The 27,678-nt window shown below is 36.8% G+C and overlaps 1 protein-coding gene across 7 annotated transcripts in view; it reads right to left on the reverse strand.

Moving 5' to 3' along the window:
- Positions 1–27,678, reverse strand: part of ATF7IP (activating transcription factor 7 interacting protein) — a 109,885-nt gene that overhangs the window by 4,769 nt on the left and 77,438 nt on the right. For 5 of the 7 annotated variants that reach the window (XM_074902614.1, XM_074902618.1, XM_074902615.1 and 2 more), the window contains one exon: positions 19,836–26,558. In XM_074902614.1, coding sequence (XP_074758715.1) covers positions 25,116–26,558 — 1,443 coding nt within the window. In that variant the 3' untranslated portion in view covers positions 19,836–25,115. Of the gene's footprint in view, positions 1–566; positions 680–4,096; positions 4,283–5,218; positions 5,369–11,372; positions 11,452–19,835; positions 26,559–27,678 lie in introns of those variants that run through there. The other 2 variants (XM_074902621.1, XM_074902620.1) reach the window with 2 other exon arrangements.

Consider the following 27,678-nt stretch of genomic DNA (forward strand, 5'->3'; position numbering starts at 1 on the left):
TATGCAGGCAATGTATCTGGTTCAGTCGCAACAACAAAACCACGTGAAATGAGTCAGAGTAAACTCTCAAATACTTACAAAGAGGGGTTTGAGGTAATGCAGAAGTAATCACCCCCAACAGTGATAAGACAATCCTATGAAATTTGGGAGTTGGCAACCCTGAGGATCTTGTCTGGACCTTGTTCTCCTACCTCAGTTTTACAAGCAGCTGTACTGAGAAATGGGTCATTCAATTCGTAGCCAAACCCTGACTAAACTTTTTAGTGGCAGTTCTTCTGTACCCTTGACTCCACAAGTCACCTGCAGACAATTCATGCACCATTTTTCAATATGTGCTACTGGCGATCTGAAGAACTCCAGGGTAAGCTAACAGATTGCATAACTTTTATCACTCTTGGCAGAAGTTGCTGTAGCTGATAGGGTGGTGCTACACATGTGAACTGGCTGCAAAGTGTCTACAAGGCATTTCACTATTCTGCAGTTCAACACTAAGAAGCAATCTGAAAGACATTAATGCAGAGACAAGCCTGTAAATTACATTAAGTAATTTCAAAAGGACTACTCACAGCATGCACTTGTGGTGGTCGATGATGCACTGTAAGCTGAGGTGCTCCAGATCCAAGAGTTAGTCCGTTGTTCACAACATATGCAGTTGTTTGAGGCATTCGTACTGTCATACCTGTAAGAAGCACAGTGAATACTGTGAGTACACATTCAGCTAAACAGAACACTGGAAGACCAACTCCTTGGTTCAGCTGGACGACACCGAACTTCAAACTGACAACAAGCTCCTCAAACTGCCAGCAGACTGATGAAGTACTGCACAACAACAAAATCACCTCCCATCCCCTGAAGCTGCAGAAGTGAAAGAGAGCAAGTGCTTATGTATGCGGAGGGGACAGAATGATGTTTTAATAATTTGTGGCATGAAAGAAATGGGTGGGGAGGGGAAGTGTGGGTGCTACAGAGAGCTTATGTATGAAAAGAAAAATTACATGACTTGGGGATCCAGAAAGGAGAAGATAAATGCTGCTGCAGCAGAATGATATCCACTCAGTATTCAAATACCAGAAGGCTGTGCAGTGGTTGGCACCAAAACAAAAAAAAGTCACTGTCCAAGAAGCTTGTCCTTCCTCACAGGACAGACACCACAATGGATGTTACTCACAGGTAACTTGTTACAACAGGATGTTACTGACATTCATTCCCACAGCAAACTGATCTGACTGGCAGTAATGAACTAGATAATTTTATAGCTTTGTAAATAATATCCCAAACTCTTGCAAATTAACAAGTTTTCATTCCTTTTATACTACATCTTGCTCTCTTAAGTAACATTTTTTCTGTTTACTACTGAAACATGTATGTTGTGTGAGCTCAAAGCTTTTGCTCATTGCTATAGGTTGCCCAGGGTGTTCCTCTATTTCTGTCTAGAAATGCACGATTTGGGACAAACCCCACCACTGCCTAGTTCCACACCTGTAAGAGACTGAAGCATTCTAATACTCCATAAGAGAAGCTCATAGAGTGACTCATGTAAGGAAACCACAGCTATTGTATGGTAATTTCTTCTCTACAGAAACAGTCATCAAGCTATAATCATAGGTGACGAGTGTCAGAAGCCTATGTAATCTATGAGTCGGAGGCAAGGACCTCAGAGTGCTAAATCTTAACACTTTTATTATGAAGTGTTGAACTCTAGGTAGCTGCTTCACATCTTCTTCTCTTGTCACATCTAAGATGCTAATGAAGCTGTGCAAACTCCTGTAAGATAGACAGTGACCTGAACTGGCTATTTCTCACCTATGAGAATCCAATCAGATATGCTGTTTTTACATGACTGTGATTCTATCTCAGAAAATTACAATAATCTGAAGAAAGATGGACAGAAATGCCTTAATATGATCCAAGGCACATATTTAGCATTATTTCTAATTAGGCATACTACTTAGTTGAGGTAGAAACGCAAAACTACAATTTGCAAAACATTTTGGATGTGTTCTCAAAGTTAAGCTTTCAAAGACAGCAGTGCAAAGATCTTACGCCTGAAGCATCTGCTACTAACACTGAAGACTCTTTCAATGATAATATAAACCAATACACATCAGTAGCAGCTTTTCTGAAAGCTATTTAACAAAGTCAGTAAAAAATGACTAAATGGACTAAAGGACGAAAACTCATGGCAGCTAAAAGGGATCAAGAAACAAGATTGCTTTATTGTTAATAATACTTGAAACCAGTCTACCCAGTATGCAAATATGAAGTCTTGAAATAACCCGTATTCTAACTAAATTGGTCTTATTATCTAACCATTTGGCTTCCTTGTCCTGAGGTACAGTGAATGCATAATACTTAGGAGGAACTGTCATTTTCTTACATCTTATGTGGTTTGTCAAAAACAGTACTGTATAATACACAGACATACTTTTCAAGCCAGTGTAACAGAACTGCCTCTAACAGAATCACAGAGAAGTCCAGGTTTGAACAGACCTCCAGAGATAATGTGGCCCAACCTTCTGTTGAAAGAATGCTCTTAGATTAGATTATTTAGGGTCTGGTCAAGCTGAATCTTCATTATTTTGGTGGAAACCTGACTTGATTTCTGAGAATCTGTAAGCAGACAACTCAAGGATAAGCATTAATTTTATCACTGACCATCAGATCAGAAGCACATTACACAGAGATGCTGCATGCTTGTGGAAAAAATGTATAAATTCCCTACCTCGTTGATTTGTCCTAGAAAAGGCCTTAAAATCGTGTATTACCTATTATGTTCTTCAACAACACATTCATTATCTTGCATGTCTAATGCTGAAAGGTATTCTGCAGATATTAACACTAGTGATGTGTATTTAATCATAATAACTTCTATAAGAAGTGTTATATTCTGACAAACCCATGTATTTTATAATTTGTTACAAAAGAAGAAAACACTAATAAAAATTATTAATGTATGTGAATGCATGGTTAAGTACTCAAAACTCCTTCCAAAACAACAGGTGGATCATACACATCTAACTTGTAGCGTCAGAAGAACCCGAACTCAAATGCACATGGCACAAGAGTGTAAGAAGTTTAAGAAATGGGAACAAGTCTGAAAAGAACAGCAATTTCCTCACACCCTGACATTTCACAGAGATAGTTCAAGAACTGTCTGATCAACTTCTGTTTAGCTAGCAACAGTATGGTCTTACATGGCTCAAGCATACAGAGTTCCCAGTCTGTCCTATACAGATATTGTCTAAAAAAATTACTACCTGGATGTCACAAAAGTAGGCTCATGCTCAGTGAGTGCACTAGAAGAGGGAAATTTGTGTTTAACATAGGGGCATTTAAAATAACCAGAGAGTAGAAATTGTGGGGAGCTAAAAGCCAGGCAGTTAAGATTCACCATTTGTAACAAAATATAGACTATCATTTAACTTTAAGGTCTTTATTTTTGAAATCTACTAGTCATTTCAAAAAACGAGTTTACTGTTACGGGAAGATACCAGCTACATATCTGCAAAGTCAAGATGAACTTGCTGACATCTCTATTCAAGGAAACTCAAGCACACATCAATTTCTGATACATTTGGTTAGAAATTTAATCTGTCCCAGCCTAGAGAAAACAAGGAAATTTAATGGGGACAGGACAACAGAGATTGTTAAGGAATTACATTAGGATACCTGATATAAATGTAACTGTTAGACAGGAAATCGAACACAATTTGCTACATACTTACATGTTTTGGTCTTACTCCATAATAACAAAATGGTCTCTATCTTTCTACAAAACAGTGGTGCTCATCACGATACGTTCTGCTGCCTTGTAAAGTATTGGACATGACATCCAGAGATGCTTAATTGGCGGAGCTAGTGCCTGAGATGACTTAAATCCAGTTTTTCCTCATTCACATATCTGCAGAGGGCATAATTTCTTAAGAGCCTGAGATTTTCTCACATCTGTAAGCTGGGAAAAAATCCCTAACCTCTACAATTTGGACTACTATTGTAAAAAAAACCAAACAAACCCAGAACAGAAAATCAAACCCCACATCCATCAGGTATCAATCTGTCTCATGCTAAAATGTGCATGGAAGAAAGCAGCCCCTACCTCCAGCCTGTGGGTTGACTGGCCTTAAACCTGGGCTTGGCATGGCAGCTCCTCTTACAGGATTCTGCGCTGGTGGTGCAGGAAGAGGGGTATAGACCACCTGATGGTTAGGAGGGGCTCTTGGTATAGGAAGTTTTGCAGGAGTTTGAGTCGCTGGACGTTGAGTTACATTCACTGTTGTCGGAGCTGGAAAACGATAGACAGATCACAACCTAGAGTGGAATTCCATGACATTAAGCTGATATGCCAAAGGAGTACACACCACCTTTAGAAAACCAACTCGTTTGAGCCATGCAAAATAAAAACTGTCTCCATGAATTTTATCTGCTTTTGATAATGCAAGAGAAGAGAAAACAGCCTAAACAAAAAGTAATTTTCACCTGAAATAATAATGCCAATATATACACAAATTACAAACAGAAAAGATAAACATAATACCACCACCCACCAAAAAAAAAAAGGTCTTGAACGTAAGCATAGCTGTGGAGAATATAAAAGCCACCACTGTAGAGACTGTAGAACAGATCAATCATAAGACAATTCCAATGTCAACTAATCTTCAACAATCATCTACAGAGGAGAGTAAAACAAAGAAAGAAAAAGAGGATCCATGTTTCCTCATGTTAGAAAGGGGGGAAAAATAATCACTGTAGCTAAAACAACATTTAACTACAGATGAAACTTCAGTATCGGCCTTGCCATTCACTCTGCCAGAAGGATTAATTACAAACTGCAGGTGCACAGAGCTAGGAGCGGTACTCCTAATTTTTTCCCCCATTACTTAAATAATGCAACTGCTACAGGTTTCCTCTCCTTCACTTTTACAAACAACAGTATATTTAATAATTTCCACGACCATCCTTAGCAGAGTTTTTTTCCTCTCCATGGAATTAATTTGATCCTGAATAATTTCCAAACAAACAGGACTACCTTTCCCTTTCACTTCATCAACTTAAAAAAAAAAAAGTTATGGGAAACTGACTAGAATGGAAGATTAAGAAGTGACTCATCAAACATTCTGAATATTCACCTGAAAAGATTAGCACAATGAAGAACACATGAGCCTAGTGCAAGAAAAAAAAGCAGTCACTGAATTCACATGATGATGTAAAATGAAGTTACCTGTAGGTAATACATGTATGGTGGTCTGGGAAGGTCCACTTGTTGGCACACCTGTTGTCTGCACAGGGTTTGGCTGCAAAGGTCGAGCCAAGGGCTGGGTGGGTATGCTCAGTCCTGTAACAGGTATCTGGTTCTGCTTCTTGCCATCTGCTTTAAAACCAAGTTACAGACAGTAGCAAACAGAAATCAGAACATCATAGAGTTTTAATTTTTTTCCCCCCCTATCATTCACAGATTAGCAAAGAATATTTCCTAGCATGACATTTCTTTGACCTTCTCATTCTGCAAAAGAACTAGAAAAATTCATTCAATTCCCCTCACTTTCATCATCTCAATCTCCCCCCCGCCCCATTCCATAACATTTCATTCTATCATCATGAAGTCTGTGTAGTTCAGCATAATTTGGAAACCTGAATTTCATGGAACATTATGCCAAAGTCTTTAAAAGTTTCTATTAAAAAAATAATAGCCTAAAACTTTAAAAAGGCCTAAAAACTGTTGTACTCTGTTTCAAAAAAGTCATAGAGCTCCTTAAATAAATTCTGTCTACCTTTGATGCTTACATCGTGTTATTTGCTCACTCTTTCCTCTGTTCAATCTGTTAGCCCTGTTTGTTGCTCTTTTGAATTTTCATGCGATTTTCTTAAAAAAGGGGAATCGCTTTATTATTTACAGAAAACTTTAAAGAGAGAATGTTTTCTCACATTGACACCCTCCTCAACATGACTTAGTGACTTATGACAAGTGCCAAATAGTGTCTGTACCTGTAGTTTACTACAGCAATATTCTCTTGTGCTTTAGTTTATTTGTAACAATATAAAATATTCAAGTGCAAGTCTGTATGTAATCAAGCTTGTGCACAAGTTGAATAAAGAAGAATTGAGAAGCTTTTGCCTGGATATTTCAGCTAGGTTAGAGGAGTAGCGGGAAGAGAAGGCACCACCAAAAACTAAAAAACACAAGATAAAAGAGTAGGTTTTAAGGGCGCTCATTCAAAAAAGATTTGCCCTAATAAAATTGTACATGCAGCAGCCACCAATTTACTGAAAGAGCACACAATATAAAAATAAAAAAACATGTTAATACATATATTCTCTTGAGAAAACATAATATATTGAAAAATACATTGAAAAACTATCAATTAAGTGTACTAACTAGATTTCAAAGCATTAAGAACATGGTTAATGGCAGTATAGTTCAAAATGTTAGTTTTTTTAGCAGTTGGAGACTATTTTGAATGGACTCACTGAGCTGCTGTCTTTAACCAGCTACCAACAGCTTGAAGTAGCAGTACCCTTCACAAACTACTATATGATAAAATAAACAATTCAAGACCTCAAAAATAAAACACAATATAAACTGCAGACCATGTTGTCTTTCTGTAGCTACTTTCTGTAGCTACTTCAGTGAAGTAATTTGATGAAGATAATTTTCTTTTTTTCAAAATCTATAAAACGAGCAGTACGGGGATGTTAATTTTGAAAACAGAAGGTGAGATGCTTCCTGCTTTCATCAGCTAACGTGTCTTGTGATTAGTTCAAGCTTTTCGTTTTCCATGAGAGATTTCATGGTGTTCAGCTAATTATCTGACCGAAGAGATTCCTACAGAGATGCACACACCTGTTTTCTTTGAGTATTTACAGACTGATGCACATTTCGATTGCCACTGGATAATTTAAGTGATGCAAGTGCATTCTTAGTGATGACCTAGAGAAGATGTGCTCATGATCCTACTAGTCAAAACACAGACACATTATTGCTGTGAAAATGCAGTTCAAGTAAAAATGACAGACTGGACACACATGAGGGCCTTTTTGGTTTTGCTTTTGTTTTTAATCTCAGACAGAAGCAAGTTCATTTGTCCCTGATAAATCAAGAGCCCTGCTGAGGTTCCAGTTGCTGGAAACTACATCAGGAGTGCACCAGCCACAGTAAATGATGAAAGATAACCAACTAGACTTTCGTAAATAAATAGAAACAAATAGCAAAGGTTAATTTGGCTATGTAAGTGAAAAATTAGTAAGAAAAACAGGAGGACTGCATGTATAGTAAACATAGGATTAAGGTGAAAAGTAATATGGGAACAGTTTGAATGCTAAATGAACGCAGCAACATATTCATTAAAAATGTGGACCTGGAGAAGACAGGACAACCAGATTTATGGAAATGAGTATAAAGAGAAAGTCATTACTACTGAAGGTATAAGCAAAACTCCAAATCTAATATATAAAATGGAAAAGAAGAGGGGCTAATTTCCATGCCAGAAAAATGGGCCTACAACACTGCATTTACAGCAGGAAGGAGTTTTAAGCACGTTATTCACATGTGGTATAGTGCAACTGCAGAACAGCAAACATATCATACACATGTTCAAGAATAAGACAAAAAATGATCCAGAAAACTACAGATTTGATCAGATAAAACAGTTTGTAAAATAAAAAACTGATACTATATGTATTTAGTAATTTTTCCTACAAAAAGATAAATGCAAAATAAAAGTGGAACATGGCTGTGTTCAAGAGTACACTTGTGTGTCTTAGATTACAACTCCACTTTAGACTAAGGATAGGTATCAGCTAAATCTATTAATTGTTTTAGTATTTTTATGAAATAGTTTGATGCAGTGCGCTACACAAATATTTACAAAAAGGACAGGAAGGGGATTGTACAAATACTGCAAGATACTTGCAGATAGAAAAGTATCTACATTACTTTCTAATAAAAGGATGACAACAACTGTTCTGAACAGAAATCAACAACAGTTTCTCAAATGCTATGCAACATTTTCATTAATAATTTCTGCACACATCAGAAGGCATGCACTAAATTTAGTTGCCAATGTACTAAACTGAAAGATGCCACCAGTATGGAGGTAGACCAATATGTCACACAGGAACAAAGCTAAGACTTGAGAACTAGAAAGTAGTACAGAGTGCAACATCAGTTATTTAGGAATTGGTAAAAACTTCTACTATTAATGTGGGAAATCATGTGTGAGGCAGTGAAGATGATCAAGAAAACCTGCATATATTGTTAATTATGGAACATCTGTGCGTTGCTTGTCTGATAAAGTAGAGAGGAAATGCGAATCTAGGCTGTATTGCATGTTTCCACACTGTGATGGTAGGATTTTTCTCCCTTCGTGAAGAACTATTTGAATGCAAACTTCGTTATGTAAAAAAAAGGGTTGGAATTAAGAGACAATGTGTTTCTGTGTTAACAGAGTGAGGTTTCAAAATGCCAATGCAACAGCTGTTGAAGGACAGCTACTCTTTTGTAGTACTGTGTCCAAACCCAGTGGCTCAAGCACATGATTAGAGGTCCTAAACACCCTGACACTAGACCAACCAACCAAAAAACCTCACCCTAAAAAGCAACCAAACAAAAATCCCCCACCCTCAAAACATGATTAGCCCTTAACAGTAATGCATAGGGTTTTGCCTGTCTACCATCACTGAAGACTGGGCTTGATGACAGCTTATACATGTCTGCAGGTCTGCTCTTCCATGACTCAATACAGAAACTCTGATTTCAGTTTAATAACGTCACAAAACATCTAAAAATTCCATAGTTCTTAACTAAAGTCATTTTGTGTACCTATAAATCTGTAAAAAAATAAAACTTGCTCTACATTTGCTGGAATCAAAGTGCAGTGGAAAAACTATTTGGCCAAAGGTATATACATGCATATGATTATGCAAAAGCGGTCAGAAATGTACTCTTTTTTAACCTTAATGTTACTATCAGAACATGTGACTTATTTCCCAAGAAACCTGCTCAAAATCCTAGAAACGTGTTTTCAGTGCATGGTGAAACTCAAGCTTTTATTAGGGTTTTAAGCCCATACATTTCTACAGCTTATATGAAAAATACTGACTCCTCTCACAAACTCTATCTGCAAGGCCACAGACTATCAGGGAGACTCTGGCTTCTGGTCTGCAGTGAAGAGACACTCAGGAGCTAACCATGCCTGAAAGCACCCCACTAACCTTCCTCCTAACGAAAGGACGATTTTCTAAAACCTGACAACTAAAGCGAAAAAAGCTTAGAATATACCACAGGAGAAAACGGTAAGATACTGGCTCAAGCTCCGAAAAAGAAACTGAGAAAGAATGAACTTACTATACTGTAATGCAGCTACAATTCTGCCGTGGCTGCTAGCGCTTCTACTTAGAGAAGCGTTCTTATAGTTATACATGCAACCATGGTTGGTGTCAATCTTTTATGGTAACTGAGATGAAGACATACTTTATGCAATCAGGGAGAAAAAAAACTCTCTGAAAAACATTACTTTTGATAGAAAAAGATTAGCTAAAATATATTACAATACTGTGACATGCTACTATATACATACTATAAAGCTATTTAGATCTGTTGGTGTCTTTTACAGAATATTAAATAGGACTGGGAGCTTGCTTGACAAATTTCCACAGTGCAAGTGAAACCATTTTAAAAAATCTTTTTAAGAACTAACCCTTGGAAGAGATTACAGTAGTAAAAACTTGATTCCCTATGCTATTCTGACACTCAGCTAAGCAATTCACAGAATCATCAAAATCCTGGCCGGAAAGGACCTCTGGTGGCCATGTAGTCCATCCAACCTCTTGAAGCTGGACTGTCACCAACACTGTTCAAATGAGTTGCTGTTTTGCTCAGCTGAATCTTGAGAACATTCAAGAGTGGAGTTTCTACAATTCCTCTGTGCTGCACTACTTTCCTACTGTGATTTCTTTTCCCCTCAAGCTCAGCTTGAGCCTCCTGAACTTGTAGTTCATGGCCATTGCCCCTTGATGCATCATCTGGCACTGCCGAGAAGAGTTGAGCTCTGTAATCTTTGTAACTATCCTCCAAGTAGTTGGAGCAGCAGGCTCTCAGTTTGCTCTTTGCCAAACATGCCCGTTGATCTCTTCTCACAGGTCATGTACTCTAGGCTGCCACCATCCTGACAGCATCTATTAGGTCCTCTCCAGTGCTACCACAAGTCTTCTGAACTCAAATAAGGGGGAGTAAAATCTGGACACTGTATTTCAGGTCTGGCCCTGCTAGTGTCAGTGTGTGGGGAATACTGACTTACATCAAATGAGAACATGCTGTTGGGTCATACTCAATTCCATGTCCACCATACACCCTCTAAGAACCAGACTGTCAGCTATCTGAATTGTATCATGCTTCTCTAATGCCTGTATACCACAGGCACTCCCCTTTTGGTGGTAACATTACATTTCTTCCTCACTGAAAGAAACGCTACCACATGCCAATGTGATTTTCTATATTTGCATAATACAAATACAGAGCAAGTCAAGCTAGTAAGAATGTTATGTGTAGAACTTGGACACACTAGCTAGAGATAGCTACTGAGGCTGTCTAGAGGAAACAAAAGTTCTTGGTGGCTGGACTTCAGAATGCTGTTCAGGGCCATGCATTTAGAGACCATGCAGAACTAAAATTTTATCTCTAACAGCAGAAATATAATTTTTTCAGTTAAGAAGACCATGTATTGTCCTGCCATAAATACGGACTCTTATTACTTCTCTGAAATACTGTAATTCTTCATAATCCAATGCTAATTATAAATTGCCTACAGTTATGCAAGACGTATAAAAACGCATTCTTTTAAAAGATAAAGTGCATCCAAACTGCCAAAAGATGTAAAAGTACAACTATATTTACCCTAATCTTGGCATACAGCCCCAAAGCAAAGAACAGATCTGCATTTGGTATTGAAACTTTTGCACACAAAGTTTTTCAGTTAAACAAAAGATCAGAAGCTGTAGTAATCTAATGCCTGAATACCAACTGTAGAATTAAAAAATCTTTAATTATCAATAAACAGAAAAATTATACTAGAAAAACTTCCCAAAAGATAATGAAGAATTCAAACAAATTATTCCCCAAGTCTAACAGATTTAAGCACAGACACTAACAATGCTTGAATTAAAGGAAAGGTAAAAATCTTAAAGACTGTTTTACAGCAAGTATGATTCCTTTTCTTTAATGCTTATTGGAATTCTTCAACAGCAGTCCAGTTTAACTGAAACACCAAGGAACAAAATACACCAAGCAGAAACAGAAGATCATTCCTTTGTCATTCACAGGATTAACTAATACTTGTAGCTCAATTACCCCTGTAGCTAGCAAAATCTTTTTCACCTACCTTGAGAAGAGCCATCATCCTCTTCATCCAGTGTAAGATCAATGACACCTCCTGAATCACTTCCTGTGACCTTCCCGCTCTGAAAGACAAAACTCTTTCATTTTGCAAAAGCAAATCCAGGGAACACAGGCGGAAAAAGGATACGAATGGAACATTCAGAAGAAGACGTCTCAGAATTGATACACTTATAAGAAAGGAACTGATGAAATGAGCAGGAGGAGGAAATTTCAGACAAATTTCGCAGGACTTGAAAAACAGTATGATACTGCGGTATCAAATACTCAAGTATTTTTAGCTTTGTAAGGAATAAAAAAGCCTGAAGACCAGTAACATATTGTTATTTTACAAGTAAATAAATAACAATTTGGTATCTTTCAATTATGACTCTTAACATTTTAATCCATTGTAATCTGTGCTTTCTGCTATAATAAATAGTACAACCTTTTGACAGAGCAGTTACCAGGGCAGTGTATTACTTATCTTGAGACAGCTTGGCCTATGTGCCTATAAAGAAATTGACTTCACAGTAAGAAAAAAGGAAAGCTACACTTGAATGTGTATGCTGATAAAACATGTCATCAAAAGCCATCAGAAACTTCTAACTGTATCCATCTTGTTAAAAGTAATTTCACTCCCTGTATTTTAATCCATTATCACAAATTTTAGCATTCTATTCTACATATGAAGCCATTTCTAATCATCTCTTTAGAGAGGATAAAGGGATCTTTTAAGCTATTGTGAAGGCTAAATGCTAAAAAAAACCCCCAGAGTACCATCAAATCAGATTTATCTTCTGGATCAATTGCTGTCTTAGCTGTTCAGACTGAGAGACCACCAACACCTTCCTTTAGGTGACCGAAAAAATACTGGGGGAGGTCCTATATATTTCTGTGTTTTAAAATATACTTTCTAGAAAAACATCTTGCACGATGTCAATTTGTAGTTCCTTAAACTTGATGGAAAAAATTGCATTTTTTGTTTGTTTTGTGTAAGCGCTATTGATTTATGGATTAGAGTAAACCAGGTTCCTTAGGACAGACAAAGTGTTAGGAGAGCAACATTATCATCAAAATCTCTGAACAATTAACATAGGAAAAAAAAAAGTTTAAGAGTTATCAGCCCCACATGGCCTGTACAAATGCCAGCATGGTAAATTCTAGAAAGATTAGAGAATTTTCTGCGTGGTCAGATGGGGACAGATGCAAAAAACCTAAGCATTGAGATTACCTACTCTATGACCTTTCATTTGGGTAAAACTAAGCCTTCAAGAGGGTCCTGAAGACAGTTCTCACACAGGCAAGGCTTTGACAAGAGGGAAAAGAGCTATTATATGATTACTAAGTGCAAACAAAAGCTGTGTCCAAATTAACTGTTACCATATTTGGAGTGCCTGACACAACTAACCTCTTCATTATGCATTATTACAGTCCGATTTCTTCTTGCCTTAAGTTCTGATTCCGCCACTGATTAAATTCTGCTACTAACCTACATGACACACAATTTGAGTAAGTAATATCTAACTACTTATGTTCACAGGCAATAGAAGGACCTCGTCTTTGCTATACATTGAGAAACATCTTTCAGATTTATTAACCATGGAATTCTTCTGTTAAGCAATTTTTATTTCAAAGACCTTCCAGCTTTAGTTTTCTTAGTATGATGATATGATCTATCCATGTGAAGCTTAAGATAAAAAGGCACATTTAAATTATCAGTGATTATTTGATTAGCAGAAAGTCATGAGGAATTTAATTCCAACTTGGTAATTTTCCCAGTCAATGATGTTTATTTTGAACTATGGCATGCTCTGCCAGGAGAAAGCAGATTGAAAAGTGGAGGGGGAGATTTATAAGGAACTGGAACCTAAGCTATTCACTTCTCCCCACTACAAAATACATTAGTCTGAAGTAATTTCAAATCTTCCTTTACAGGGAAATCTAAATCCTTAGAAAAATACTCTGTATGGCAGCTAACTATTTTGCAGCCCTGCTTAACTGTGCCAGTCAAGGAAGTTCTTTGAACTTCCAAGTCAGCAGGTGTCACTGCATGGATTTTTTTATACTTTGGCATGTCTGGAAGGCCACAATCTTGTCTTAGTTAAGCAGGCAACTATTAAATGATAAATCCAATCAGCCAATAAGGTCTCATACATGTACTTCTCAGGAGGAGACCTTCTTGCAATTAGCCATTCTATTCAAGGTTTTCTACTAAACAAGCCTTGTAGCAATCAATGGGAACTATCTGTAAGTAGTTACATTCTTTCTACAATCCACATCAGAAGTCACAGATCTGCAGGGCAGCATTTTCAGTGGTGCTCTGCGGTACATCCCCCAGTCCTAGTTCCTGGGCATACATTTCAGCTACTCAAAGAAGATGCTGTAGCCAACACAAAGTAATACACAAGTCCTGACTCCCCAGCCTTTCCAACTAGATTCCCCTAGTTCATTAAACATGCATCTCCCTTGAATGAAATTTAGGGGTACAGGAAAATTTTTAAAAATCCTGAAACACTGAAAAATGCTGCACATTGTGTTTCCTACCTAAGGGGCATCCCCACACAGAGCAGACTGCTAATTATGCCTGCCAAAAAGGTCAGGATTTTAACTATTCAGAGCACCCACCTACATTCAAAAGGAGGAGAAGTATTAATTTCGATATCCTCTTAGTGTCGGCACACAGTTTTCAGATACTTGAAGGTATCTCAAATCCAGGAGAGGAAAGGGAGATTCAGGAAGAACTGGGAATCAGGTATTAGAAGACTGCTTCACACTACTTTCTCATGGTGAAATTAAGCATCTCTATGATCTCAGAGAGCAGCTTTATCACCCTATCCCAGATGCTTCTGGAGTATTGTCACTTACCACCTGAACGGTTAAGACCTACAAATGTAACCATTTGGAATAAACTCTGACAAAAACCAAGTAATAATGGTTTTCAGAAAATCCTGTGTCCAACCCATCAAGCAAATAAACACACCCTTTTGAGTATTATGACTCTTTTACTCAGAAATTCTCTCAGGGAAATTTTTGTTGCTACAAGGACTTGTGAAAACTCCAGTTTACAACACAGATATGTTTGAAGAAAAGATATAGAGAAAAAACCTGCTATTGCTTCTGTGAAAAGAAGGGAATATGATTCTGAGAAGGAGACTGCCATGTCACACATCAGAATAGGCCATTCAGATGTGCTGCTCTGAGTAAAATTAGAAACCAGCTTAAGAAGGCCTGCAGCCCTGATGAAGGCAAAGGGAAGCCTGACATTGGACTTTCAGTTATGTATGAACAATATTTACATTTATGTCAAAAACTGAAATAAGAGAACAAGTCTCTCAGCTCCTAATACTAGATTTCAGCAAACATCTGGGCAGAAATGGGTGATGTAGAAAAGCAAAGTCAAGGCATTCTGGTCCGCTATCAGTTTTCAGCTTTCTCCAAACACAGGAAGCCAAGAACCTGAACCTGCTTCAGCTGATCTCTGCAGAAGAGCAAGATGATGCAATCATAACACCTCTTCATCAGCACAGTCACACTAGTAAAATAATGAAAACCAAAACATGCCTGGTGGTATAGTTCATATATTGCCTTGCAAGTCTGAGTAACAGAAGATTCAATTGCCTTACAATATCGAATAAGCTGGAACAGAAACAAAATAGTCACAGCAATACAAAGTGATCTCTACTTAAAGATTACTTACAAAAAACCCAAAGCAAACAAAACCACAACTCCCCAAACCACCATTTCATCATTTGTCAGAACCAGAGCACCAGTCTCCAAACAGATCAGAAACGGCACTTAAATCTGAGTGTTTACAACAGCATCTGCGCAGTTTCTAGTAGTCAAACAGAAAAAAGTTTACAATGAGATTTGAAAGAAATGTTAACTGCCAAACTACCTTTTCCATCCTTCTTAACAGCTCACACACATATCTTCAAGTGTATGCCTTTAAACTGCAAGTTAGTACAAATCCTATGAAATACTGTCATTCACACTACCATTTTGGACCTGTTTTACCCACAGCTGATGAGATTAACTGTACAACCTGGAAGAAGCAACATCATGAACTGAACCATCCAGTTAACCACAACTGTACCTGAGCTGCCTTAGTTTAAATCTTTTCTCTGTTTTCATATAGCAGCCAGCAGTTTAACAATTTTCACCACAAAACAATGCAAAGAAAAAATCTGATTAAAAATGAAATTAAAAATTACACCTAACAAATCCTACTCTGAAATGTCACAGTTTTAAAGATAAATGTGAAGAAAAATTTTAGGAAGAAAGCAAGAAAAATACAAGACTTCATCTTTTCTTGACTTCCTAAGTATAGCCACATCTTTATCCTTCATCTGGTTGGTGAACTTCCATTTGCAACTAAGATGTTTTGCATAAAAATGATGTGTCCTGTAACTGAACATTTCTTTAACAAAATCTAATGTAGATCCAGCCCAAAAAGATACATGCAACTTCGAGTTGAAAAGCAAACACTAAGTGAAGTAGGGGAAGAGGACTGCAAAGTATGATTAAGAGCAGAAACAAAGGTGGAAAAAGGAAGCAGAAAGAGGAAAAAAAGCAGCAGGGGAAAAGAGGATTACAAATCAAGCAGCAGCCGAGCATGAAACATCACAAATATGGAAGGATGGTGTGAGTGTACTGTGATGCTACTCTGCTATTCTTATTCAGCGTTGTGCGTTCTTCCTGAAACAGCCAGCTAAGGAGAAGGCACTGCACATTTACAACCTTGATCTGTTCTTTAAAGAAAATCTTGCCAAACTGCAGGCTCTCTGCCCCAGCTTCTTCAGTTTGCAAAGTCATGTTCACACTTACTGCATTTACCAATATGTAATTATCCCTAGGCATGTTTGCATGCCAAAAGCCCCAGGCAAGATCTAACTTAGCAAGTGTGAAGGAAAAGTATTTTAATGCCAAGCACAACTTGCGAAAGCGGCAACTGAAAAACCCTAGAAGAGGGGCAAAACCAAGAGAGTAAATCCTCATCTCTTCAAGTATCTGAGTGAAACCTGGTAACTCCTGAAACAGAGTCTAAGTCATAACCTCTTCTAAACACCACTTTATTGGTTAAGCGCAAACTGCTTTATAGTCTATGGAAGATAAAATAATGAAAAGTATGTATGAAATGAACTGCAACTATTCAATTTGTTCATTTTTCTCAGTACCAGAAATTGGTATTTCTAAGTGTTCTGCTAAGCTACAAAACTTTTGCCGAAAAGTGATCTACTGTAGTGATTCTTCTAACATTTTTTTTTTCCATGAATAGTACTAGAAACAGACTTTGTTTTAATTTCTTACACAAAATCTCTATTCATATTACAGTAATTACACCTCAATTCAGGATTTTCTGCAAAGGACTGGTAAAAATGACTTATACTCAGAATTGCAGGCATTTTTCACTGCATATACTATTACAACATAACATCTACTTTCTTCCAGTCCCGACCACTGGTGTCTTTTTAACAATTAAAGAAAGTGTTGAGAAATAGATGTACTGACAAAGATGATACACTATTGGGAAAAGTGCTAGGAAAAAAGCAGTAATAATACAGTTTTCTTTGAAAAAGAAAATAATTATGCAGTGACTTTCTAGAACCAATGCCATATAGATATTACAGAAATTTTAAAAAGTGTAACAGGAAAGGAGTTCTTAGAGGTAATAAAAATCCTGGAACTTGTTAAAAATGCAGAATTACAGTGAACAGGATTACCTGGATCTGAAGTCACATTTAAGATTTTCAGTAAAACCAATGTAAATGCTTTATAATCAAGAACTTTCTTCCTTCTTTTGGAAGGCTGTCATTACATTCTGTGTATCAAGTGCAATATCTAATAAGCTACACACTAGGCAATAGTAAATTAATAATGGGAAATCATTAAAGAGGCAGAAAGGAATCAGCCTCGCATTAAAATGAAGTGCTCTCTGGTGTTGAAGTGATTCTGAAGCAGTTTCCTCATCTGCCTCTGGAAAAGTAGGGACATTGAGACAGGCTACTATCTTTTTATGTTTTTCCACATGCTAAGACCATTTCACACTGTTGTAAAATACACTGTAGTGGGAGAAAGAACATCACCTTAGTTTTGCTATTCTGCAATTTTTTCAGATCAGCACTGCTACAAATTAGGTTGATTAATCATTGGTAATTTTAAAAAGAAAAAAGATAATAAAAAGGTGCGGGGGGGGGGGGGGGGGGGGGGAAGCTATTCCAGTTCCATGTGGAAAACAAGTACAAGGAAGGAGACTGAATTTAACGGCCAAAGCACATACAGTAGACATGATGCTGGGAAAAGGAGGTATCTTCCACGGTAACTACAAATCATGAAATTTAACAAAGAAAGTAGTTACAACATCATGGCATGTATATGTCAATGGCAAACTACTGAAGAAAACTGTAAAAGAAATTTCTAAAACTCAAACGGCAAATGTTACCTGTTACATCATTTTGTGTAACAGCACACATACATGCCACATGTATTCCACCACATGAAAAACCAAAATGTTGGTATTTTGAAGAAAGTTCTGATTATGCACTTCTCTATTCACATGAGACATATGACTAAAAAAAGGTTTTGGTATTATATAACGCCATGGTTCAGTTCATCACATAAAGATAACAATGTTATTCATTGTAATGCCACCTGCTTTTCATAAAGGAACATTTCAGTATGTAAAAGTGAAAAATGAAGGGAAAAAAATGCAACAAAAATACAAATGCAAAATAAAAATTAATTCCAGGGTAGTAAAGATAAAAATTCTGAAGATTACATGTGGCATACTGACACAGTGCAGACAATTTTATTATTAACAGTTTCTACAGTAATAAACCAGAAAAAATTCTGAGGGTCGTAAAACAGACAATGAAGCATCACACCACCACAATCATACACGACGCACCAAGGCGTTATATAATAGCAAAATCAATCTTAAATATGGGGAGTGATGTTAAAAATATGTTCTGGGAATGGGGTGTGCATGGGGAGGGTGGTGATACTGTCTGTATGCATAATTATAAGGCTCATATTATGTTTTTAGTCATCCATATACAAAACTACAGATTTCAAGCACAGACTAAGCAGCTGTGAAAATAATTTTTTTAATACATTTTTAATTATATTTCAGTCACTAACTGCTTCAATATCAGACTTATCACTCCTTAAATTATTTTTTCCAATTCAGTAACTCCCACAAAATGGAAGTAATTATTCTAACCTTGCAAAGCTGTCATGAAAATTTATTTGACCAGGTACAAACTACATTTGTCATCTGTTACCAAAATAAAAATGAAAACGATAATGCAATAAAGTTAGCGGTTTACCAAGATTACAGTTTGCACAAAAAAAAAAAAAATCACAGGGCAGCAATACACATTTTAATAAGAGTATGGTTGCATACTTGTATAATACTCAAATATTATTGACTTTTACGTATTGCATTTACAAGATTGCTGTGTTCCCCTTACCCTTAATTGGTACTGTGCAACACTTCCTACAGAGCAATGCAAGCATGGAAAAAATGAATAACCAGTCTTGGTAACCCTTATGTATTATATATCCTCTAATTTCTTTGGTGCGAAGAGTAGACATTGGCTCTGCTAACCCTATTCTTAAAAATCACGGTTCAAGAAGGCTGAGAGACTGGTTGCCAGAAATTCTGTTCTTAGGCACTAGCAATCATAACTCCAACTAAAAGCCATAAAAGAACACTGGACACAATGCTTCCAAGTATTTCTCTACTGCTGTCATTTTGTTTTTCCTTAATCAAACAGTTAAAAGGGTATATAATAAACACATACATGCATGCATGCACACACACATCTCCTCTTCCTTCTTACTCTTCTAAGGTGAAACATCTACCTTGTTTCCCCAAAGCCCAGTGACAGTTTCCCAACAGTATTATGCAGGATGGCCATCTTGGATGATGGAAGATCATCTTATTAATCAGTAAATACATTTATAGTACTTTTCAGATTAATTTAATGCAGCTTTTTAAGGGTATTGTCCATGTCTGGTGTAATAACATATTTAATTAGATTATTTTAATATCTCTCAATTTTTTGGCCCCGAATCACAAATTGGAGCCTACAAAACACAAACATATTTACTCATTGAAAGCTGCTCTCAGTAACCAGGAGTGGTTTAAGTAACACAGATACGGTCTCAGGGAAAGACAAATAACTTTAGAAGTCATACAAGAATGGATTCACTTGGATTTTGCTCCTTGCAACAGGCACCCAATTCAACTACATAATGTCCTATGGGGAATTTTTCAATTATTTTTAAAATTCATTTTTATACTGTTCTGCTAACATTTTTATAATTTAGCTTTCCAATTAGTCTCAGGTAAAGGTTCCACCTCACAGATGAGAGCTAATTGTATTTTAAACAGCACAAACATAACCCCAGGGTCAGAGACAAAAATCAAGTAGCCCATTTTACATATATAATTATGCATGTTTATTTTCAGTGACAAAACCATGAAACGCAAGGGAACATATTCATCAATAAAGCTTCAACAATATAGAATAGTTACTTATAAATTGTAAGCTGACATATCCACTTTGTTCACATTGTTTCCCAACAGACATTCACAGAGTTTGTTACATATTGCAAAGTAAAGGGATAGAAGTTAGAAATGTATTTTATTAACATTTTACCAGATGAATTTCCAATAGTCAGCAAAATAGCTTAAATTAAACTGTTGTTCAACCAAACTAATCAAGGCATGTCAGAAACAATGGGAAATGGATAGGACACTGGTGGATTGAAAAAAACAAAAGAAAAAAACCAAACTAATATTAGCTGAAATGGTGAAATGCACAGATGAAATTTAGACTGAAAAAAAGATTTACTCTATAAGAGGATAAGGTGCACCTGGAGTGGAGAACAGGGAAGAAAATACTATTCACCTGACCTGGTGCTTTAATAAATACAACATAATAATTCTTGAACAGATTGACTTTATGCCAGCCATTTTTAACACATCCAACCCCATTCAAATTTGTTCACTGTTATTATATGTCACAATGTAATAAAAGCTGCTTTCACAGATTCTCTCAGTATACCATAGCTATATTTTTTTATATATATATATATATATAAATCCTGTATCTATAAGTGGGATTCATAATAAAATACTTTAAAATCATTCTAAAGATTTGTTATATAATTAAAAATGGCTTCGCCTCTGCAACAATAATATTTACCTCAATACATTAAAAGTACTTGTCACATCTTCAGAAATGCAATCCTAGGACCTGAGGCACTGGAATGGCCATTGGTAAAATGACTGGGACTGAGTAACAACTCTTGAATTTCTGTGTACGCAGGAAAAAGTTGAAGTTGAGAGACTAACACAAACACAGTAAGATGCCCCTCTCCCACATGCCTGTGGCCATTCCTTTTGGAGGAAGCAGCAGAGGAAGGCTGAAAAAGGAGAAGCAGTCATACAGCAAAATCATACGTCCAAAGCTGCTTACTGAGAACTTTGACTATACTGACCTTAACAGTATGGAACTGTTGAGAAGCTGTACACTTCAGGATAACCAAAGAGATATACCAGACTAAAAACACAACAAAGACAGGAACATGTTCCATTTCAAAGCATCCTTCCAATGCCTTCAGGATTTGACACTGTGCACAATGGAGCTCTTCAGGGAGCACAGAGAAGGTGCATACAGTGAAGAACATTTTATCTCCCACACTGTAGAACACAGCACCTTACAGTAGGGATGAATTACTTAGATAGCAATAAAAGAATAAAAAATTAAACATACTGTAAGATACTGTGCCAAAATAAAAAATAGAGTACTCCTTGAAGTAACAGCAGAGATTTCCAAACTTACCAGGAAAAAGCAAAGAAACCCACGAATTCTAGGTTCCAGCACCAGTACCAAAGCCTCATTATGAAAATGAGATGCAAAGCTAAATATATGAATATATTATATAAGCTTCCAGTCATTCCCCTCTGTTTTCAGAGTCATCACCAACAAGGAAAATGGAATTTAATCAATAACATGACAGCCATTATTAAAAAAATTAGTTCAAGTTGGTTTAATTAAGGCTAAGTGCTTTTTTTTTTTTTTCAAATGAAATGAAATATTCTTATTTTAGGAAAAGATCTAATTAGAAAATTCAGGAGTGAAAGATTTTAAATTTCTTTCAAAGTGTATCTGATATGGTCAGATTTTTAAAGTTAATTGTATATTTTTATCAATAATTTTGTATTAAGTTTAAAGCCAAAGTCTAAATTTAAGTTTACACAAACTGTACTTAACCTGTTGGTCCACCAACATGGTTCACCTATAATGGAATTATAATGGAAAGGGAACAAAAAACCACCCCAAAGTGAAACTCAGTTATCCTGCTGTTTGAGGTTCTCTGCTGATACTGCCACTGAGGAGTCCAATTCATGCCCATTTTGATAGAATTCATGATGTTCACACAGCATAATCTACACTGCAATGAACAGGACTGACTTGAAATTTTAGCTCACAGTTGAAACAGAAACAAACAAAAAAGGAAGACCCCCTGTTCCCCATATTACTGTACACATAGCCAAAGTTAACTTTACAAAAGCAGCAAAACACCCATTCTGTTTGCCTACTTCAGCTTTTCTAGAAAGGAAATACATGTAGGAAAGATTCATGTAACACTTTGAGTTGGAGGGGGAACAGGAGAAAGATTTTTCTGTTCTGGAAAGTTAGAAATATGTTCTATTAATCATAATTAATTAAAATATTAGTGGAAAGTTTAGTGAACACCGACTCCAGCTCTTGTGAAGCAGTAATACTTCCAGCCCAAACCAGGAATGCTTTTTCTCATTTTCAAAAAAAATTTTTCTCATACAAATATAAAAAAGCTAGTAATACTGCAGTCAGTAGCTTTGAAGTATCAGGTTCAAACTGAAGGTAGTAAGAGGATATTGTATAGTTGGTGCCAGCTGAATTAGAATTTAACAAATGAGAAGCCAGAAATACCCAACTATGAGACCACAAAATGGAAGTCATTAGAAACCAAATGATATTTTAAAAGAATCGAAGAGACATACCTAGATTGGCCAAAAGAGTCTCTTTTTAATTTTAAATCACCAACTAGATTTGTGTTAAGGAATGAAACAAACAGCAATATGCTGTTACAGTAAATTACCTAGATGCAGTTAGGACCAGAGCAGGGCATGTGGTCAGTATGACCACACTATGCAGCAAGAGGGAACAAAAAAGAATCATCTCCTGGAAAAATACTTTTCTTGTTTCTGCAGGATAAATGTTCAACGCCAGTATGATGGAAGAAGCAACTACCTGAGACTAAGACATGAATTAAAAAAAAAATTTTTTTTAATAATATAGAGCCATTTTGGTGAAAGTTTAGAGTAAATCTCTTCAAACAAGAAATAAATTTACCAGACTGGCTGAATTCTGACTTCTATGAATCCCTAAAATTTGGAAATCGAAGTTACTCTACAATATCCTGGAACAAGTTACTGCACAGTTCTATATTCTGAGAACTGTTTGCCCTTCATTTTTTCAACTTTTCTTCTTTCTAGTCATTAGAAAGGATTACTTTCTTTACCATTTCCATTTGATTTACTTGAGGCTCAACAAAATTATAAACCTGAATTCATTATTTCCTTCCTATAGTCACTGATGTCGTAAGTTAATGCTGCAACTAAGGAAGTGTAGGATTGTGCAGAGGTAATTTTTATATTAACAATTATATTGGATCAACTAGCTCAATCATTATAACAACAGCAAATTAAAGTGACTGTGAACACAATACGTAAAATGAATATAGCACTTTCAAAACCTTTTAATCTTTTAACATGATCCATCAGAAAAATGCTGTGCTGGTCTTACACTTGGGAAAATTTTTGGAGTAAGCATGAATAACCTACCCAAGGCCACAAAGATAAACATTATCAGCCAAGATAAGAACTCCAAAGTTCAGGCATCAAGTCCTCTATTCAGACTACAACAAAGATAAATAAATCTGATATTTGAAAGCCTTTCCTAGCAAGGAAGTTCTCACAGTATTAAGTTTATCACGGTCAATTTGTTATTTCAGCAGGGATTTTTCTGTGTTTTGTCCACTGCTGAGCAGTGACAATGAACAGTTCCAGAGAAGTCCCTAGTGTGATAAACTGTGTGCCTGAGCATGTGTACACACACACACATTTCAAAAGGATGAAGCCATTCTTATTTTGTTCAGTTAATATAATGGGAAACAGTTTTAGATGCTACACTGTTTCTTCTTCCAAAGTGGACCTACTATAATTTGAATAAGTTTTCAATTTTTATTTACAGTAAGATCTCTTGATGTGACAGAATCTCTGATGAAAATTCTGGCATAAAATAGCAGAGACAGACCATGAGTTAAGATCCTCAACTGTGTTTCATTAAAAATAAACTATGGCTAGCCCTCCTAATTTGTAATCTTTTTTCATTAAAAAGCCTTTTAAATTACAATTGATTTTTTCTGACAAAATTCACATCCACTATCCCAAGAACTTCCAAACGGTAAAAATCTCCTATGGAAAATGTAATGATAGGATCAGTTTACTATAGTGAACTAATCTAAGGAAGTTAAAACCAAAAATACTATTTGGATAGGGTTTAGAGAAGAACAGGATGCCTTCTTGTGAATTATACTATGCTGACAAAGACTATACTGACTTATTGAAGTTGTTCTTTACTGTGAGGGTGGTAAGACACTGAACAGGTTGCCTAGAGAGGCTGTGGATGCCCCTTCCCTAAAAGTGTTCAAAGCCAGGGTAGATGGGGCTTTCAGTATCCTGGTCTAGTGAAAGGCGTCCCTGCCCATGGTAGGTGGGGTTGGAACTAGATGATCTTGTAAGGTCCCTTCCAACCCAGACTCCTCCATGATTCTGTGATTCTATACTGCAAACACAATGTGAAATGTAATGGAAGGGGTAGGTGAGAGGAAATACAAAAAAAGCCTCTCACAAGGTAAGCACGTACAGAGACAACACTTCAACTCTAATCACTTGCCATTTAAGCAACAATCCTCAACTCATTTCATGCACAATTGAAGAGATCTCAATTTTAATATAATTTGTTTCAAATAGTGCCTTTGGAGAGCAGAATGACTGAAAACTTAGCCAGAAATATTAAACAGGAAAAGGAAAGACCTGCAATACAAATCTGTAGCTCACAAAGAAAATAAATTTAGAAGAATGTTTAAAAAAAAGGCACAATCCTCTGTAGGTCCGATAACAATATGAACAGAGAGGGTGACAGTGGTCAAGCAATTCCAGGTGTTTTCATGCATATGTATATATTTGTAGTGTATCTGTGTCTACTTCATTCAGCTTCTACTTTCTTCGTGCTCTTCAGTAATCAAGTATTTGATTTGTAAGATGCTACATTAGTGCCAGCAGGCACAAAATGGTATAATAAATACACTCTTCACAAAATATAAAATCCATGCACTTAGTGAAGAAAGTGTAGCTCTTCAGCTAAGTGGAAATCAGTATCTTCCTTTCATTTTTTAAAATAGCTCTGCTCAGCCACTTAAAGAGTCCCAGCTGCCACAGAAAGTCATACAAACTCCAAGCCCTGCTCTGTTAAAAGTTTCTGTTCCATAGCTCACTTCAGGAGTGCGAACAGGATACTTCTTGCTGAACTAGACCATAAGAAATTTCCTTAGTAGACCATGTGAAAAAACAAATCTGATATTTTACCATTTCAGCAATTCATTTGAAATCAGTTCTATTACAGAAGCATCAAGTCATTGGTTCTTGTTTTATCACACGCTTTATAAAAACAGGTTCGTTACAACAGCTTTGAAGAGGACTGGCAGTTAGGTTCCCACTGGCCATGTTCTTGGGGAGAAACACCTTGGAAGAACTGTGGCTCAACAGGATGGGGCTTTTGGAATTCAGAGCCAAGTGTCCCTCAGGGACTAAAGTCACAGAATTAGTGCCAGGTGGCACAAGAGATTTCTTAGGGAATAAAATTTTGCTTTGTTCTAGACCAACATGGTTTACGGAAGAGGTGGAGGCACCAGATAGTGATTCTTTTATCACTTCATTTGGGATCTTGCTATATAGGTAATTGGGGGTGTTATTCTCCATTATATCTGACCAGGCCCTGTAGCGAACTTCCGCAGCTCCCCAGTAGTGTCTAATAGCAGACTCAGAGCGATGGCCTGTCACTGCCATTATTTCTCTAGGCCCCAGTCCTGCTTCACACAGTAGTTGGATGGTGGTAGTTCGGAGAGAATGATTGGTGTATCGCTGAGACAGCCTGGCTGCCACACTTATCCTGGGCATCATGGTACCCAGGTAGTTCACACCCATTGGTTCTCTTTTGTACCAGACAGGCTGTTCTTGCATTTGTTCTGACGTTAGCTTTAAAGGATGCAGGTAAAAGGCAGGGGGCTCCGGAGGCAACTTAGACAAATAAAGCTCCAAAGAAAAAACAGGACAGTTTGGGTCCCCTGGCATATCATACATTTTACCCATTTTATGAGGATCTTCTCCATTTTTCCCTTTGCCAGGATACCTAAACATAGCGTATCGACGCCCATTCTTGTCCTTCTCAACAACAAAAGCATCTGGAGCCAGATCTCTTAAAATTTCCCTCCCTCGTTTGGCAAAATGCAACTGCAAATCAAACCACACCTTGTTGACGAGTGCCAGTGGACTGTGCAATCCCAGCACACCAGATTGTTTAATCTTACGCAAGTCCTCAGCAGCTATAGGAGGATGGTGGTGAGTCTCATCCTTTCCCTGCATGCGCAGCATCTTCAGCACACTCACAAATACCATGTTTGCACTAGCAAACTCTTTGTCCTTCATTAAGCAAATCTGACGATTATAAGGTGGCATTTTGAGATGCCGGTTTAAGCCAGCACGCATTGACTTGTAGCTTGCCACACTGTAGGTATTTCCATCATGATTTCTTATTGTGTAATAAAACTCTCTCAAGATATCATTGAGTTCACTTACTGGGACCAATTCAAAGCTAGGATCCTTGCCATTTTTGGCCAGCCATTGTTTTAATAGGTTAGCTGCCCAGCCAGTCTGCTTGTGGGTGTTTTTGATGCTCTTAGCATCCTCTTCCTCTTCCTCCAAGCCAAAGAGGACATCCTCAGGGAAGTTAAAATTCGTCTGTGCTGCTTCTACCGCTTCTTTATTTTCTGATGAAGTCTCTTCCTGTTTCAACTGCTTTTCGAAACAATTGATCAAAGTTGTACCATCAAATATGCCACAGGTATACGGCACACAGCGAACTACTTTTTGATCTGAGAGCTGTGAAGTGCGGAGTAATACATAATATTTTGGATTTTATGTAACAAAAAGCAGGTGGCATTAACTGGATTTTTCAAATGGCATGTCAATTCCATACCTCACTAGCCAATTAAAATGCATCAGGTCCTTCTTTATTAACCATGGCATTACACATGCTTTAACTGATTTGACTGACAGCAAACCTAGAAACATACACCGTAACAGAAGACTGAAAACCGGAAAGCATCATGTGTCTTATTTCCCTCCTCCTTGCTCACCTTCCATTGCTAAATATCACTATCACACACAGTCTGTTTTTCCAAAATCTTTTCCGGGTTTCAGGCTCTACCGAAGAAGAAAAATTCCAAAATATGCATCTTATACTGAAAATTAAATCTTAAAACCATACATCTGACATCCATTCTGGTACTGAATTTCCTACATATCAAGTACTGACAAATGTTTTAATAGCTATAATCCACAGGTATCTTTGAAAAATGAAGTTCCAAACAACCATTCTTTATGAAATGCCTTAATAAAAAGGTAGTGAGGCACAGTTTATAATACTGATTATCTTTGCCAGACTATTTCTGACAGGTGAAAACCAGAATCTTGTCCAGTATATTTTCTTCTTGTTTTGAAATACAATTCAGATTTAACTGTACACTGAAATACTATTAAATATGGAAATTTTGGCTAGAACAAATCAGGTTTTTTCCTCTTAATAAAATGGCTTCCAGTTAACAGCAATATAAGCAGGAGGTGCTTTGTGAAAGATCAGTATACAGAAAGAAAACTAATTATGAATAATTGTAAACCGCTTAATTTCAACCTTAAAATTTCAAAGCAACTTCAACAAATTTTAGATAAGGAATCCAGAATAACTGCAAGTTCTCCTTTGTCATGAAGTAGTTATTCCTGAAGAAAGTTTCTTTTCCCTTTTTTTTTTTTTTTTCCCCCTAGGACATATGGCAATGAACTATTAGAACTCAAATTCTTATTAACTTCTGGATTAGTGTGGAAATGAGAGCACTGCAATAATTTACAAAATATT

This window comes from Athene noctua, chromosome 3, assembly GCF_965140245.1.
Source record: "Athene noctua chromosome 3, bAthNoc1.hap1.1, whole genome shotgun sequence".
In the NCBI taxonomy this organism is placed as follows: domain Eukaryota; kingdom Metazoa; phylum Chordata; class Aves; order Strigiformes; family Strigidae; genus Athene; species Athene noctua.